Genomic DNA, 14,107 nt, shown 5'->3' on the forward strand with positions numbered 1-14,107 from the left:
TGAAAATAGCTTGTTTTAGACCTTGTTAGACTTGGCATCTTTTGACGTGTTTCCCCTGAGTTTTTGCTTTCTGACCTTCTTGTTTTTTGTTTTTTTTTTTGTTTTTTTTGAGAGACGGCTTTCTAACTGATATTTTATGTATTTATTTTTATATGCCGTATACAATCACAAATACTGTTACAGGGTTAGCCACGAATGGCAGAGAACATTCGTACAATGCGCATACGTGGTTACCCTATTACTGCTTAGATTTTGACAGTGAAGGAGATGTAAGGAGGAAAGGACAGAAAAGTTAGAGATAAAATAAAAAGGGGGATAGGACAGGCATAGAGAGGTACATTCTCTTGGCTTTACATTAGCGCTAGTTACACAAACTGCATTATGTCTTACAGCAAATCAGGGTTTTTGAGTCCGTCTGCGAGCCCACCCAGGCTCTGCATTGTGCTGTGCATTTGGTCTGACTCTGTTTGTGCTGGCTTAGTGTTTCTGCACACTTTTCTCACTGCTGATCAGTGGTAAAGTGCAAATGCTCCTGTGGTAAAATGTGTTATGGACTGGTGTTTCCATAATTGGCCTATTTGATTTATGTGCCAGTCCCTAGTAATGTTCACTGAGTGTGCGAGGGCCTATAAATCAAATGCTGTTAGTGGGCTGCAGCACTGGAATGTGCCACCCACACAAACAGCCCATAAATGTAACTCTGGCCTGCCACTGCAGAGCCTGTGTGCATTCTGGTACTGCAATGTCGACTTGGCAAGTGCACCCACTTGCCAGGCCCTAACCTTCCCTTTTCTTACATGTCAGTCACCCCTAAGGTAGGCCCAAGATACCTCTGTGGGCAGGGTGCAGTGTATGTGAAAGTTAGGACATGCCCTGTTATGTGTAGCATGTTCTGATAGTGAATTGCTACGAATTTCGTGTTTCACCATTGCAAGGCTACCTGTTCCCCATAGGACTGAATGGGGAGTTTGTTTATAACATTGTGTCAACATAACTGGCCCTGGGAACTAGCTAGGAAAATAACGTTTAGTATGCCTGAACTCAGAATCTAAAGATGCATCGCTGAGGGCACCACAGCAATGCCGCATTGCGACCCTGGTCTTACCGACAATGCCGTCTGATGCTGCATGCTGAGCCACTGCTTGCACTGCAACCTGAGGGCATCGCACGCCGCACCACTGCACTTCACACTGCAGCACCCGATGCCTGCCTACACCAGAGCTCCTGACTTCAACCGTTAGGAGTTCGATCTGCAACCCATGTGACTTCAAGGGCCCGATAACTCTTGCACCGACCCCCGGAACCGATGCCTGCGGATGCCATGCTTTCGGAAGCTCAACAAGAGGTCGCTAACTTCTGCATTTCTAAAGGTACTGTTTTGCGGGTCTTCCCGACACCGTAGCTGGCCCGCAACGCCACGGTCAGCCAGAACTGTTTGGATTTATTTGTTCACAACGCCGTGATGCCCCAGAGGGAGCTATCGACTTCGAGGAACTATTTTGCAAGGTCATTTTGATAACCGAAGATTTCTAAATACTGTATTGTGGATCTTTTATCGTTTTCGGTCTTGTCTTAAGTATATAAAAATATTCAATATTTTTCTAAACTGGTGTGGTGTCCTTTTGTAGTGCTTACACTGTATTACTATTGGTCATGTGCAAATACTTTATACACAGCCTCTAAGATAAGCCTGACTGCTCATGCCAAGCTACCATGGGGGTGAGCAGGTGGTATTTTAGGAGTGTAACTCCCTTATCCTGACTAGGAAGAAGGGTCTCTACTTGGACAAAGGTGCAAACCCTTGCCAACTAGAGACCCCGATTTCTAACAGACCTCGAATGAAAAGGAACTTTTTTCTAATAGTTTCCTGCAAACATTCTCAGAGGGTTTCATGTGTTAGCAGTTATGGTTTATAGAGTATGACATTTCGTGAAGAAGGCCATCTTTCAAAACCAGATAGCTTTGTGAAGTAAAAAATTTGAAAGTAATAAAAGAAAATGGCAGAAAGAAAATGTTTCTATGCTGCTCATTGCCACGAGAAGGCTACCGTTTCTGCTCTGCAGTCACATACTGGAGTTTTACTGCCACCAGAAGTCTCACCGTAGAAAGTGGGACTTCTGGAAGGAGGAAGTACCCAATGTATCACAGAGGAGCAGCATTGATTCGGTGGCTGATGGCTTTTTTCTGATGTTTGGCTCTGTTCGCGGTATAAAAATACCATACACATGCATACATACATCAGGGTTAGAGGCAACCTTAATTGGCAGTAAGGAAACCTTTCAAAATAACCAATTTCACCAGCAGGTTATCCCACTCTACCTGTTCAGAATATCTAGCTGCCTGAAAAAAGTTGCCACCTAGTCTTTGGTGAAGCTGAGAAACTTTGCATGACTTTGTGAAAGATGAAGATTCCTGACTTTGCGGGCATTTCATCAGTTTTTTTCTACAGAGAACGAATGTTTTAGCTGTTATGTATTTTTTTTCACTTTTTATATTGAACCATTCCCAGAAGCATGGAGTGCTTTACTAAAGTGAACCCTGCTATTGTTTTATCAACGCAGGAAATTTGTCCTGCTCCACTGGAGCACCACAAATTGTTTCTGATTGACCAGCAGGTAAGACACGTTTTAAAAAATATTCCCTTACTGGATTTTAGCCAAATCATAACGTAAAGACAACAAACATGACAGGTGCATGTTTGCACAGGGCCATCGGTGGTGGAGTCACACGTAAATAATCATATGTTGTATCGGGGTGGGCTGGAAACCCCTGTTCAGTAGTTGTCAGCCAGGGAACATAAAAAATCAGTGTAAACAAACTGTCCAAGAGTGCACATATGGTATGGGCATGCACATCGGGTGACACAGAGTAACAGTCAATGTGGGAAATGCCAGATATAATCATCACGGGGTGGGGATCACTTTTATGTACTGTGCCACATTCGTAACTGGTGAATTTTCACTGCTCAGGTTGAGCTCTCATCACTCTTCGCCTCCAGCTTTATGATAAACATGTCCCAACACATGCCCACTGCCCCCCTCCCCCACCCCCACCAGAGAGGCATGCTCTAGTGACTGCGTCTGACTCTGCCTTAGCCCATTTCAGGAGTTCCCGTAAACAGTGTTTCATGTCAGGCACCATCTTGGTCATTCAGGACATCGCAAACTACCTCCTGAACAGCACCAAGTGCAGGTTGATAAATCTACGAGTATATTTGCCCCCTTTCCTTTTAGGTGTCAGTCCCAGGAAGCAGTAGTCGGGAGTTAGTGGTATTGGGCAGGTGACCAAAGCAGGAAAAATTTCCACTGCCTATCCTCCAATTATGCAGTAGTACCTTGCAGTCCCAAACCATGTGAAAGAAGCTGGCATCCTGGTATCAATATCTAGGATATTCCAATGGGGCCCCGAGAACATACGGTGAATGAGTCGAGGTGTCAAGTAGGTCTAGTGTAGAAAGTTAAATTCTTTATATCTAAACCGTGGGTTCCTTGAGACCTCTTCCACTTGTGATTTGGCACCAATCCATTGTTTATCAGTCAGTACAGTGCCAAGGTTAAGCGATCACCTGTCTGTGGACGGCTGCTCTGACGCATACTGTTGTGCATGCAGGGAGTTGTATATTACAGTTATTGCTTTCCCTGCTTCGCCATAGAGACTGGGGGTCTCTAGTTGGCAGAGGTAGGTACCTTTGACTTCTAGTCAGGGTAAGGGTGTACACTTCTAAAATAACCCCTGCTCACCCCCTTGGTAGCTTGGCATAAGCAGACAGGCTTATCTTAGAGGCAGTATGTAAAGCATTTGTGAACACATAGAGTAATACAGTGAAAACACTACAGATGGACACCACACAGGTTTTATAAAAATACGTATTCTTTACATAGACTTAACGCAAGACCAAACAACAAAAATCCACAATACTGTAATCAAAAATATACTTTAAAATGGTAGAAATAGCTTAGTTCAATGTAGATGGTAACTACAACACTTTTCTCTCAAAGTATCTTGGCTGCGTCAATCAATACAAACAAAAGGTGTCACAGGGAAGGTGATGCATCGGTTCCTTGCTTCGGGGGAGGTGATGCGTCAGTTCCTTACTGCAACACAGGGGAGGTGATGCGTCAGTTCCTTACTGGAGAGGAGGTGATGCATCGGTTTCTTACTGTGATCCGGTGCGATGCGACAAGATGGCGCGTCGATGCGATGCGACGATCTGGTGCTATGGGAGAAAATAGCATCTTGATGCGATGCGACAACGTTGGATGCGATGCGTGCACGCCCGACGGCCGTGCGGCGAGCTTGGTAACTTCTGAGCTGAGACAGACCCTATGACACGCTTCTCCGGTTATGCGACGGCTAACTCTGTGGCGGCAACACGCTTCTCCGGTGAAGCGACGCGCTTCGTCGGTGATGCGACAGCAAACAGCTGCAGCGACAGCATGCTTCTTCGGTGATGCAACGGCAACTGCTGCAGTGGCGACAAACTTCTCCTCAATGTGTCGCTCTTCCAGCTCCCAGTGACTGGCAGTCTTTTCAGAGGGCCCAAACAACAGTAGGCACCTCTCTGCAGGCAGAATTCCTCAGCAAGGGAATTCAGGGGAGCTGGTGGTGAAGTCTTGTATCCCTGAGACTTCAGGCAGGAGGCAAGCACAGTTCAAGCCATTGGAGATTCTTCTTCAAGATTGCAAAAGTACACACAAAGTTCCTTTTCTCCTTTCCTTAGCAATAAAGTAACTACTGCAGGTCAACCCAACAGCACAGCACAGGGGCAGTGTCCTTGGTTCTTTTCCTTGGCTAAAGGTTGGCTTGATTCCCAGAAGTGATCTAAAGTTCTGGGGTCTGGGTCCCCCTTTTTATACACAAACATCCTTTCTCTCTGAAGGCAGAGAGTGTTGTACCTAGTCCAAACCAGTTCTGGGTGCATTCTGCCAGGGTACAACTTCTTCCTTTGTCAGTGTGGGCCAGGGTCATTAAACACACCACAGGAGGTGGAGTCAGCATTGTGGAAGGCAGGCACAGCCCCATTCAGGTCCAGGTGCTATTCCTCCCACCACTCCTCAAGCAGATAGGTCTATTTATCCTTGTGCTGACTCACCTTGTCTCGTGGAGCTGCCCCTGTCACTCACAAACCAGACATGGAATACACAACCTAGCAGAGAGAGGCTTGGATGGTTAGGCAAGAAAATACCTACTTTTTAAAAAGTGGTATTTTCAAACAAGGAATGTCAAAACCAACTTCACTAAAAAATGTATTTTATCATTCTGAGTTAAGGCATACTAAACTCGAATTTCTAACTAGTTCCCTGAGTCAGTTAGGATTATAAGATGTTATAATCAAACTGACCATTCTGGCCTATGGGAACAGGTAGCTTTTGCAATAGTGAAAAACAAAATTGGCTGTAATTCACAATCAGAACATGCCACACACATCAGGGCATGTCCTACCTTTTACATACAATTACCCTATCCTTGGGCCTACCTTAGGGGTGGGTAATATGTAGAAAAGGAAAGGTTTTGAGACTGGCAAGTGGGTGCACTTGCCAAGTCGACATGGCAGCCCCAAGATGCACACAGGCTCTGAATGGCAGGCCTGAGTCACATTTTACCAGCTGCTCCTGTGGGTGGCACAAGCAGTGCTGCAAGCCCACCAGCAGCATTTGATTTACAGGCCCTGGGCACACATGGTGCACTGTACTAGGGTCTGACAAGTAAATCAAATGAACCAATCTTGGAGTCACAATCCAACACAATACTTTACAATAGGGAGCACTTGCACTTTGGCACTGAATAGCAGTGGCAAAGTGCCCAAAGCATCTACACCAGCAAAACATATAGGAAAAATACAGGAGGAAACAGAAAAAAAATGGGAGGGAGACCCCCACCAATGGTGCCAGGTCTAACACCATGCATAGAGCAATTTACTAGGGTGGCGATATCGGTGACTCCATCCGTTCCTGCCCCCAGTGGGCAATGAATGGGTACTGTATTGTACTGTACTCCAGAAACCGACCCACCAGTATCCCATTTGTGTCCCTTAGGTCTTGAAAAGGTCTTTAATTCTCCCTCATCATAAAGATCCTCAGTAAGTAGTACCCCTGCTTCCCTCCAGTCATTATGTTGTCCCTGATTATCAGCAAGGTCCGAATTGGTAGATGAGGGGTTTAAGGTGGACTGCCCTCCACAACTTGCACGTATTTATGTCAGCAACTGTGAGTTACTGCCATTTGCCTGGTCTCAGGTGTGTGTGGATGTGCTTTACTGAGCATCCAGATGTTTTCACCTAGCAAAATGCACTTAGCTACTACTCTTTCTGCATTCGGGGTGGTCCCTAACAACTGCATCAGCCACTGCAGTTGTGCTACTGCATAATAAAGCTCATAATTAGGAGCCCCCTGTCCCCATCTAGTAAGTGTCATTGTGCCACCTGCTGTGCCACCTTTTTTTACCTGTCCCCAAAATCAAGTCTGACAGCAATCCCTGAAAGCCTTTAAAAAGATGCTTGAAAAAAGTTAATGGCAATGCTGCAGAAAGGTACAGTAGTCGGGGTAGCACCAACACCTTGGCCACAGCCACATGGCTCATCGGAAACAGGGGCAACTAGAGCCAGAAGGGGAGAGAGTGACGTGCTGTTGTTTTCGCACTGTCCAGGTTACCCTCTATTATGCTGGCATTGGAGTGTAAATATTAACCCCCAGATGTTTAAAGGTATCAAATTGACACACAAGCATGGTGGCCATCACTAACTTCCTCTGATGATCCTCTACCGGCTGGAGTGGCAACAGGCAGGACTTGGCCCAATTAAGTTTGAGGCTGTACACGTTCACAAACTTGTTGAGCATCTCCATCAGTAGCTGGTGGGATGTTTGTGCATAAATAAATAAACCAGAGCATCATCTCCATAGATAGATACTATATGCCATTTATTGAATGCCTGCACACCTCATATCTGGGCATTGGTGCGCAGCCAGCTTGCCGGGGGCTCCATCACTAGCACAAAAATGAGCTGAGACAATGGGCATCCCTGCATAGTGCCCCTATGTATTTCCTACCTGATTGAGTGTGTCTGGCCAGTCTTGACCATCGCCATTGGTTTTCTGTACAGTGTACAGTACAAGTAGGATGGCCCCATTCCCAGACTCTCCAGCACTTTAAAACAATATGCCCACCTTAGGGTGTCAAATGCTCTTTCTATGTCTAGTGACATCACCTGACAGGACTTCGGTTCCTCGGGGTTGGTCCCCATCAGATTTAGTAATTGATGAATATTCAGGAATGTGTTGTGCCCAGCGCTAAAACCATTCTGGTTTGCATGGAGCAGTTGTCCTACTACTGGCAACAATCTATTTGCCAGAATCTTCCCTAATATTTTATGATCCAGGTTTAGAAGCAAAAGTGGGTGATGCAATCATATGTCCATGCGTATAAGCTATGGTAATAATCGACAAAAGCAGAGTTAATAGTTGTTTGGGTATTGCATATTGCCCCATCACCAGTGTGAAGGGCTTCTATGTGGTAGTGCTGCTGTTCGCCCATAGTAACCATGCTAGCACAGCACTAGCCCGCTCTGCCTCCCCATGTTGGTGCACTAGGTGCTCATTATAGTCGAGGTACAATAAGCAGGATACCAGTTCACCTCCTTTTTTGTCTAAGAGCCTGTAGGCACTCGACGCTGCCGGGCTGGCGTTTCACTTTCCATGTCACGCATTTCACGCTCTGCCTCTGGTAATTCACTGCGTAGGGTCTGCCTTACCCCCCAAGTCGTAATAATGCAGTGGCTATGTATTATCACTTTATGGCCTCTCATTCAGAGTAGCTAACAGAGGTGAAGCCTGCGTTAATGTCAAATATTGCGCAATGTGTGACGCTATGATGTCCTGGTAGGGCACATCCTGCAACACCTCTGTGCACAACCAACAGGTTGGTATCTTTGCCTCGTCATTTCCAAAATGTAATGTAAGTAGCACTCAACAGTGGTAAGAAATGCTGCATGCAAGGTAATCGGAACTTAACATGTGTTCACAAACCATGTCGCTACAAAGGGACAGGCCCAGTCACATATGTAATTCATGCACCGGGGAGTTTTCTTGTGTTATTAGATGCATCAGTCTCTACACATCATGTATTCTCTTTTTTTTTTTTTTTTTGAAAATTTTTATTGAGATCAGGACAGGAGAACGGGACAACACATAATAAATAGCATAACAGGCAATTAAACATATTGATCAAATCGAACAGGCAATACAATACAGAGCATGTATATTCGGATCAGAAACCGTATCAATTGTATCAGAATCGACTCAATGGCATAAAAAAGAAAAAAAAGAAAAAAAAAAAAAAAGGGGGGCCCCCCTCAGTCTTTACTAAGAGTTGATGAGCCCCAGATTCTATTAGTTTTCTGTAAAAATTTACACATCATGTATTCTCAAGTGTTCCTCCCACTGATAGAAGTGTTGCATCAACCTGTTGCTCACTGTTCTGCCCAGAGGGGGGGGTGGACCTGTCCAGTTTTATGTCCAACTCTCAATTGCTTTTGCCTGCCCAGATAGTCGGTGCACTTAGGCAGTGGAGGATAGCGGCGTTCAATTGGTCTAAAAAGTCAGATTGATTTACATTGGGTGCCTAGATCGCTTTAAGTGTGAGTGGGTCCCAAACCAATAAATCCCCCCAAGGGCCATAAGCCTGTCCTCCCGATCTATTGTGTGTGATGACCCCACATAAGGGACCCATGAGGTCCAAATCGACACCCCTTTGGTGAAGGCGGAAAAGGATGTGCCATATACTTGTCCCCTCCACCTCACCCACAACTTCTGCAATTCCTTAGCCAGTAAGGGTGTGTTTCCTGTAGTATGGCTACAGGAATGTGGTGGGCTTAAGGAAGGCGTGTTTTGCAAGCTGTTTCCTGGGTGTTACCATACATTGCACATTACATGTTAGGAGGTTGCATGTTGAGGTCACTACCTTAGAGCTGTCACCTATCTATTCTGTGTTGTGTGTGCTTGTACTTCATTCCGTGTCCTCCTACAACATCCCCATGCATGCCTCGTAGAACATGTTATACGGTATACCACATGATGTAAACTCAAGTATAAAAACAGCAAATTAAACAGTTGTCCCATTTCCCTGCCCAAGGATAGACATCCAGTAGGCATCCAACCATCAAAGTCTATGAAGTAACTTTTTAGGCAAACAAACATTAACAGTGGGAACATATCCAGTTCAGAATCAATGGGTGCGTGGTAGGGGCTGTGGAATGGGCTGTCATGACCCTTTAACATCAGCAGGTCCCACATTCCCTTGGTGCCCCCTCCCCACATCGGCATATAAACATACCTGTACCCACCCATTTAAAACAGCCCCAGGGGCAGACCACTTCAGACTATATCATCGGCCGGGCAAAGAGTGAGGACCGGTCCTTCGGCCCCCCCCCTCATCTGACATGCTGATCTGTTTGTGCCGCTCTCAGTGTCCGAGCCATGATCCAACAACAAAATGGAGAAGGGGGTTTTACCATGAAGCAGTACATGTGCGATTACATGTTCTCTCTCCTAAGTTGCCTGTTCAGCCACTGGCTGGGACGGGAGTTTCCAGGCATGCCACCTCCTTGGTCTTTGCATTTCCCAGCTCTCTGGAAGAGATTCGCCATTTGCATGAACCGTCCATCCTTTTGTGTGTATCCAGTTTCAGGCCTACTCAGATGTTTGGAAGAAATGCGACAAGTTTTTCTCAATCGCTCACAATTTAGCAGGTAAGAGGAGAGCATATTTCGAGACCAACTGGCGCAATTGCTGTTTGACCATCATATAGGAACTGAGCCGCTGCTGTGTCATATGGGTAGGCTTTTATCATGGCCCTCTGCGATGTTAGACCTCATGAGCTGCATCTGGGACATGCAACATGTTTCTCTCAATCCCTCATAACTTAGTGGGGAAGAGGAACGCATATTTCAATCCCAATAGGCGCAATTGCGGTTTGACTGCCACCTAGGAATTGAGACGCTGCTGCCCCGCTGCTGTGTTATTCAGGTAGGCTGTTATCATGGACCCCTCAAAGTACCATTGTCCCTTGGCTCAGAATGTTTGCAGGATTAAATCTCTGTCTCTATAATTGAGAAAGCACATGACCACAGGGCGAGGGGCCGCTTCAAGCGGCGGGGCCTCCCCGTTACCCAGAGGGCATTCTCAATGGAGAAGAATTCAGGAGCCTTCCCAGCCAGGAGAGTATTAATCAGACCTTATTTCAGAAACAGTTCCATTTTTGGGCCCTGAGGTCGCTCAGGGAGGCCCTGAAAATGAACATTATTCCATTGCAAGCGTCCCTCTGTGTCCTCAGATCTCAGCTGCAGGCACGCGATGTTAGACCTCATCAGTTGTATCTGGGAGTGCAGCTTTTTCAAGTGGGGTGCATCTTAGTAATAGCAGATTCAGTGTCCTTAACCATCTTGGTTAACTTCCTGTGGTCAGCACGTAACAGGGACACTTTTAACTTAACATCAACGATCATCTTGGTCTCCAATGTAGTTTTGGTGTCTTGTATTACTTGCAGTATTTTGTCAAATTGCTTCGAGTGTTGCACCAAGGTGGTTTCCAGCTGTCTAAGGGGGCTCCCACTCTGAATTGTCAGGTCCATGTAGTCCATAATGCCTTTAAAGAAGGGGCTTCACCACCATGGAGAGAACGCCAACACCACCACAAACGCCATGCCGCAGGCATCACCATTTCCTCCAGGATGTGGAGGGTTTACACAGGGCGCATCACAGAGATAAGGAAGCATCCGCAGTGGCCATCATCTCGACCATGCCTCCCCCCACCAGCAGGTAAGACACTTACATGTGGCTGCCTATGGCTAATCACAAGCTGGTCTTTTTTAAACGAAATTGTAAGTAATGTGGAGCACATTTGCTGTGATAGTAAAAAGAGCGATGCATTTTAAATAATTTTGCCAAATTACCTTAGCATAGCATCACATATTTGAAAACCTATTCCCATCTCACAGCATGCATATTAGCTGATCATCAATTGTAATTTTGAAAGGCATTTACTAGTTTTTGAAAAAAAGATACATTGTGTCATTTGTTGCCCTTTAACAGTTAAGTCCAAGCATACATATGCAACAGAGGAAGTGCGTGCAACCACTTGATATGAGCTTTAACTTTTATAGACAAGTATATATAATCAGGGCAATTACTGTGTTTACTGGAGTTGCAATGTTTACCCACAACTTGAAACTAATTACTGGGTACAACCCAACTCATCTTTAGCACGTTACTTCTGTATACATAGAATGCTAGCAAAATACTCTTCTGTAACCATATATTTTCACTTTTATTTTCAGAAAACGTGCACACAGTGGTTGAATGGGGATGTCCTTTGTTTTCATGCATGACTCTTTGGTACTATAAATATTAATGTTGTCTTTAGTGGATAAGTGGCATTAAAATACCTGTGTGTCAGAATATCATACACAGAAATATCGCCTGACAGAAATATCTTATCCTAAAAATAATTTACGAAAAAATTGTTATATGGGTGTAGATGTACATTTATTATCGCCAAAGGGGTGATATATGTGTAGATGATCTTAAGGACACAATAGTTTACCACACCTTCTGGGCTTTGTTTATGAGGCAGTAATAGTGACAAGATCATATGTGTAGATCGTGAAAACATGCATTTTGGTATTTCTAAAGTGCAAAAGATGAAAGTCATTCATATTATAAATTACCTCCAATAACATTTGATTGAGTGTGTGCATAGCACCATCATTCTCACATTGCACAAGGTAAACAGTGTCAGTGGAAGAGAAAGTAAGGCTTTGGAGTTCAAGACTGATTAATTCTGCTAGTAGACACAGGAATATGTTGTTGAAATATAATGTGAAATATTTATATATATTGCATCAATACATTGCACTTTTGTTTAAACTTATAACTGTGCATATTTGGTGTAGACCTTTAATTTATTTGTGAAAAATACTTTAGGGGCAGCAAACATTGGGCTTAAAATCTCAATTTGCCTCAGGTAGATTTTATCAAAAAGTGAATATAAATGTGTTCCATAGTCACAACAGATGATGATAGCAAAGGGTTTTCTGGTTGCAGACAAGTAAGGTGAATGGTAGCCATTTACAAATAGAAGAGACATGAATTTGCTTTCACGAAAATGTCAGTGGTATCATGTATATCCAAAAACTCAGGGCATTAACAAGGGGGTTCTAGGCGCCTTCCAAAAGCATGCTGAGGTTGGCCTGGTGTTAAGAAACAAAGTTACAGCAGGGATGCTGTTATAAGCATTTGTGCTATTATTCTATATGCTAATTTTGCATTAAAAACTTTGATGTTCTTTATTGTAAAGTGGAATCTTAATTGTGTTTTTTACCAAACAAATTTCAAGACTTTTATTTCCCTCTTCCATTCTTCTGACTTCACTGCTCTTCCCCTAAATGTTCAAAATTATATATATTTTTTTTCACTATCAAAGTTGAATTTCAATTGTCCATTTAAAGATGATAAAATGTGTTGTACAGGATACAGTTGTAGCATATGGGTTTTTGGATATTCAGCTACGTATTATTCAAAGGATAAGAACACATTATTTAAGTTGTAAAAAAAAGCTGCTTTCGATGATTGGGGCATCTTACTCTGATGCTCCCATCTGAGTCCTCCAGTATGATTCTAGCCATCTCTATTTCGGAGAGTGGCTAATAAACTACTTTATCTGAATGTATCCCACTCATTGTAGTCCAGTGAGCAGTGTTATCAAGTGCCTAGAAGCCGTGTGTGTTTAATTAGTCACACTCAGTAACACATGCGGAACTAAGCGAAGTGACCAAAAGACTCCTCCAAGCTCCAAGGAGTTCCACAATCGGCGGAGTGCATTATGTCATGCCGTTCGTGCTGACTTTTAGCGCTGGGTGTTTGTCATGCGCTGAAAAATCAGTGCAAACTGCACCATGTGCAGTTCAAGAGGGCACCATGTGCAGCACAAGAGGGCGCTGCTGCTTTGTGCTGCTCGAGTAAATGTTCTCCTCGAATGACAGCTACCTCCGTGCAAACAGATGGTTTCTCAACGCGAGCAGTCGCGACCATCTGTGACTGCGATGCATCGAGAAATCTCACTGGGAGGTAGTCTAGCGTTGGATTTTCCTCCCTCGCACTTGCCAACTTAACATTGGTGAGCACAAGCAAGGAAAAACACTCCGCTTTGTGGAGCAGAGTTTTTCGGAACTCCGCATGCTCCATGGGGCGCGGAGTGGGGAAAACTCCGCAACCTCTGCGAACGGATTGGAGTTCACCACCCAGGCCTAACAATGTCCACTCAAAAACTAACACATCAGTAGCTCGGTCCAGTAGGAAACAATCATAAATGCTTAGCTTTAGTATACACCAGGCTAAATAGAGTGATACATTCTGTACCTTAAGCCAAATAAAACTGAAAATGAAACTGTGCTTAAAGGCCATGCTCTGATAAACAATATTAAAGCATTGTCTTTGCACATGCTATGTATTCTAAAGGAGAAAATCATTGTTTGATGCTTGTATATTTTGCACAGGTTACTGTGTTTCCATTCATACTAGTATCTACAACATTCATGGAACAGACTATTCTTCTGTCAAGGTATGTGGAGCTGCTGGTTGCCATCACAGGCTTCTTTGTACTTACTTGCCATCAGCTATGTTGACCGTCATAAAAAGAGGATATTCTTCTGGGGTGGGTTTTCCATTCTGATCTTCATATAAGAACACTGGGGATCTACCAACCTCAACGCCCAACTGTTGAGTCCCTTTTTCATCATAAATAGATAGGAGGAAGGATTGGATTCCCTTCTTAGGCTTTACCGTAAACAAGATGGAAAAATCCTCAGGAAAAACACCACCTGAAACAACACAAAATAAAGTGTGATATTTCTTATAGAACATTGAATTTTAATTATTGATCTAAAAAAAAAATTGTGTGAGCTTTGTTCATTTATTTACCTCCACCAAAAATGGATGGCTGGGTGTGTATGAACACAAGATGGACATTTCTAACATGAAGTGGAAGGAAATCGAGAAACGTAATTTAGGCACCTACCTTCCGATCACCTATTACAATGGTGTATGTCTTTGGCCTGT

General features: G+C 44.1%; 1 protein-coding gene across 6 annotated transcripts in view; it reads right to left on the reverse strand.

Annotated features, from left to right (window-relative positions):
• Window positions 1-14,107, reverse strand: part of COL11A1 (collagen type XI alpha 1 chain) — a 407,114-nt gene that overhangs the window by 329,498 nt on the left and 63,509 nt on the right. For all 6 annotated transcript variants that reach the window (XM_085601921.1, XM_085601919.1, XM_085601916.1 and 3 more), the window contains exon 3: window positions 13,656-13,869. In XM_085601921.1, coding sequence (XP_085458047.1) covers window positions 13,656-13,869 — 214 coding nt within the window. The remainder of the gene's footprint in view (window positions 1-13,655; window positions 13,870-14,107) is intronic.

Source organism: Triturus cristatus, chromosome 4_2, assembly GCF_964204655.1.
Source record: "Triturus cristatus chromosome 4_2, aTriCri1.1, whole genome shotgun sequence".
In the NCBI taxonomy this organism is placed as follows: Eukaryota; Metazoa; Chordata; class Amphibia; order Caudata; family Salamandridae; genus Triturus; species Triturus cristatus.